General features: G+C 45.4%; 1 protein-coding gene across 2 annotated transcripts; it reads right to left on the bottom strand.

The window, feature by feature from the left end:
• Window positions 1–749: 749 nt before the first annotated feature.
• On the bottom strand, window positions 750–3,114 carry LOC145349393 (uncharacterized protein C11orf87 homolog). Of its 2 annotated transcripts, none has more exons than XM_080197914.1 (2): window positions 2,872–3,114; window positions 750–1,804 (listed from the first exon to the last, which is right to left on the bottom strand). In XM_080197914.1, exon 2 carries the CDS (start codon window positions 1,669–1,671, stop codon window positions 1,198–1,200), a length of 474 nt encoding a protein of 157 aa, XP_080054040.1. In that variant the 5' UTR covers window positions 1,672–1,804; window positions 2,872–3,114; the 3' UTR covers window positions 750–1,197. The 2 variants fall into 2 exon arrangements, with proteins under 2 accessions (XP_080054040.1, XP_080054041.1); XM_080197915.1 differs by lacking the exon at window positions 2,872–3,114 and adding an exon at window positions 2,414–2,557.
• Between the last annotated feature and the right edge of the window lie 204 nt (window positions 3,115–3,318).

Raw genomic sequence — 3,318 nt, 5'->3', positions numbered from 1 at the left:
TACTTTCACGTCGTTCCAAATGGTCTTTCTGTAAACCAGACCCACAACTCAGAAGGCAAACATTATCCATGACCAGCTGAAGTGCCAGATTTCGCTATTACTTTACATGAACATTTCACGTTTTATGAACTGATTATTTAAATAAAACACCACCCTACAACAATACTTCAGGGAAAGGTTTCTAAGGGGTTAAGCAGATCCAAATACTTCAATGGAGCTCTCCATGTGCCCGGTGCTGCTGTATTACACTGAGACCCACACATTGCCAGTGAAACTGCACCGAATGTTTTAGGAACGCGCCTAAAACTTTCAAACAGCCCTTTACAAAGCACTGTTAGCGATTAAACAATAATGGAATTGTCTCTATTTGGTGTCTAAGTGTGTCATTTTATATCACAGTATAACATTTATATTTACCCGTCTTGTAACTGCATATCAATTGAAACATTTGTTCAGGCTGGTAAACAAACCCTTTAGATGGTCGCTAAAGTTGGTAAAACCGAAGGCAGCTTTAGCTCAAATCCACTTAGTGGCTGGGCATTCGTAACATATATTGAAGTTTGGAACAAAGTTGACGTTCGCAATGTTAAACTTAAGTTTGATAAATTTGGATAAAAATGGTGTCAGAGCAGAAAGCTGACCAAGACACTCTCCTTTCTTATACCGTGGAACCGCCACAACATTGAATTTAAAGCCACATTTACAAAAGAATAGTGATAGCTGGCAATCTGAATGAAGCAGCTGGGAAGTCTGATGGTTGCCTTTATTTATACAAATATATTATAATCAATGGACAGTCCCTCAGTCCGGTTTGTAACCGAGTCGGCGACTCTCTCCTCCGCTGTAGAAAGTATTCGGATGAGTGTTGTTCTAGTGTCCCCGTTGGTGTCCATCATTCATTTACACTTTACACACCATGGGACAGCTCGGACTTTACATAGAGACGATCAAATTACGAAATATACATCTAAGTGGAAATCCAGAGTTAAATGACATACATTTCTGCTACATGTGCGTCCTCTTTATAAACACAAATATTAATTTCAAGAAATAGGAATTCGGGCTTAATGTGATTTGCCATGCGCCGTATCTGTGGTCGCCCCCTCCCTCCCCCCCTCCCCTGTTTTCTTGAAACTACGCTAGGTTCAAGTTTAAACACAACAGTCTGTTTTCTGCAGTCAGGCCGATTAGAGTTCATTACAAAAGCATGGATTGGAAGAGCGGCTTCCTCAGAGTGTCCGTACAGTGAGGGTCCGATTGCGGTTCTCCTGCCCCCGGGCCGGGGTGCAATGTGTGTGTGTTACTGTGGCTGTGGGCGGACACACAGGGAGCTGCTGCCCGCGGAGCCGGGCTCAGCATCACCGCGCTCCCCCTCTCCGGCGGGGAGCCTCTGGCAGCCTCGGGGCTGCCCTGGTCGCGCTCGTACTCCTGCTGGGCCCGCTGCATCTTCCGCTTCTTCATTTTGCTCTTGTGAAAGTGAAAGGTGAGCAGGGAGACGGCGATCACGCCGAATATCAGCGTCACTAACACGATGAGAACCACAGTGGCCGAGAAGGAGTAGATTAACTTTCCCACCTCGGTGACACAGGTGCCATTGTTGTGAGAAAAGTTCCTGTTTCCAGCGCAAGAGGACAGAGAGAGCGGCAAAGCTTTGTGTATCCTGGCACTCATTTGCTGGGCAGTTTAGGGAGCCGTTCTCTAAAGCTGCCGAATGTATCGAGCTCCCCTCTCGCTGCCGGTCCGCGACTTGATCCGCTGGGTGCCAAACAAACGCCTGTCCTCTTCAGGGCTGCAGGAGGGCACTCTGCGAGAGGCAAATGCAATTCCAATGTACAAGTTTAGCAGCCAGCAATGCCACACAACGAGATATCACAATGAAGCAGCCTGCACTGGAATGATTTTAGACGCAACTGAACTGTGTGTATGGGATTTTTTTGCACATACGAATTGTTTAAGAAATAAAAAAAAAGGTCACACGGTTGCCAGGCAAAAAGAAAGGCGAGGGAGAGGAGCTGATCCAATGGTGGTGTAATGCGTCTGTGTGCGTCTGCCTAATCCATAGCGTTGTGCAATGAAGCAATCGCTTGGGGTAACAAAAGGGCGAGCGACGAGAAAAAAAATCATTCACCTAGACCGAGTAACCGTATGTTTATTGTCAGTCATGGGATCCTCGCCTGCTCCTTTTGATGTACGCGGCACTCAGTCAGTCTGACAAGCGTGGATTTGTTTTCAAACATTAGTTGATAGCAGTCAAAATAATGCTGCAAGTGTTATTCTTAGTACAGGCTACCAATGTTAGGCTAGTATTAATGCTGGGAGCCGGCTTTCTGTATGTATGTGTGTGTGTGTGTGTGTGTCACTTATCTACAATACGTAGCTAATCTTGATTTCCCAATTCGGTTACATCACTCACTTCCAACCCAGTCTCCTGCAATCACTTCATCACTTTTATCTCCGCGCTTTCAGAAGTCCAAACGCGTGCTCTTTACAAAGATAACGGCCGAGGCAAAAAAAAATCACAGCCTTCACCGGGAATACCAGTTTGCGAGTCGGGGTATTAGCAGCAAAGTGAGGTTTGGGTTGATTTGTTGTCAAGGATGCAAAAAGTCAGTTGCAGCATTAATAAAGGAGGCGGATTAAACTGCCAATCAAGCCGGGGAGTGTGGTGGTGGCGGGGGGGGGGGGGGGGGGGGTGCTGGAATAGGCAAGCAGCAAAAATAAACAAAACTACAGATTGATAGCGATATACACCTAGGAGGAAGATTTACTTTAAAAAGAGTACATTATAGATAATTAGTTCTGTGCAAAGTGACTTCCAACGCTCTTTGATTGTAGTTTTAAATGAAAAGCTTTCCAGATGTGTTTTCCTACCTCGACTGGCTGGCGAGTCCTGCTGTTCCGGAAGCTAGGAGCTGAAATAACGAAATAATAATAAGGCAGTTCGGTGAAACAATGTGAACACCACAGCCCCAATAACCGGAAGTACGTATTCTCTTAGACAACCAAAAATATCACTGATCTCATCCAGTTACTTGCTATTTCCCATTCATTTCAAACATTGTCCGTCTTTGGCAAGATTTTTTTTGGTCCAAATTTTACTTGCTGTATTTTTCAATATCCTATTAATTCCAGGGGGAGGGGAAGGGGGGAGGAAGGGGATTGAAGCAGAAAATCGACACAGTCTGGTGCAGATACAGGCGCAGATCGGTTCTTCTCCCTTATTCTCTTCATCCAATTTCCAGCGCTACACTTCGATCTCTGCTCTCTGTCGAATCTGCCAATAACATCGCGCAGTTCATTTCATCCGCACAGACAAGA

The sequence above is a fragment of the Carcharhinus amblyrhynchos genome, chromosome 10, assembly GCF_965287045.1.
Source record: "Carcharhinus amblyrhynchos chromosome 10, sCarAmb.v2.hapA, whole genome shotgun sequence".
NCBI classification, from domain to species: Eukaryota; Metazoa; Chordata; class Chondrichthyes; order Carcharhiniformes; family Carcharhinidae; genus Carcharhinus; species Carcharhinus amblyrhynchos.
The sequence above is the reverse complement of the archived record's forward strand: the minus strand, read 5'-3'. Positions and strand labels throughout refer to the sequence as shown.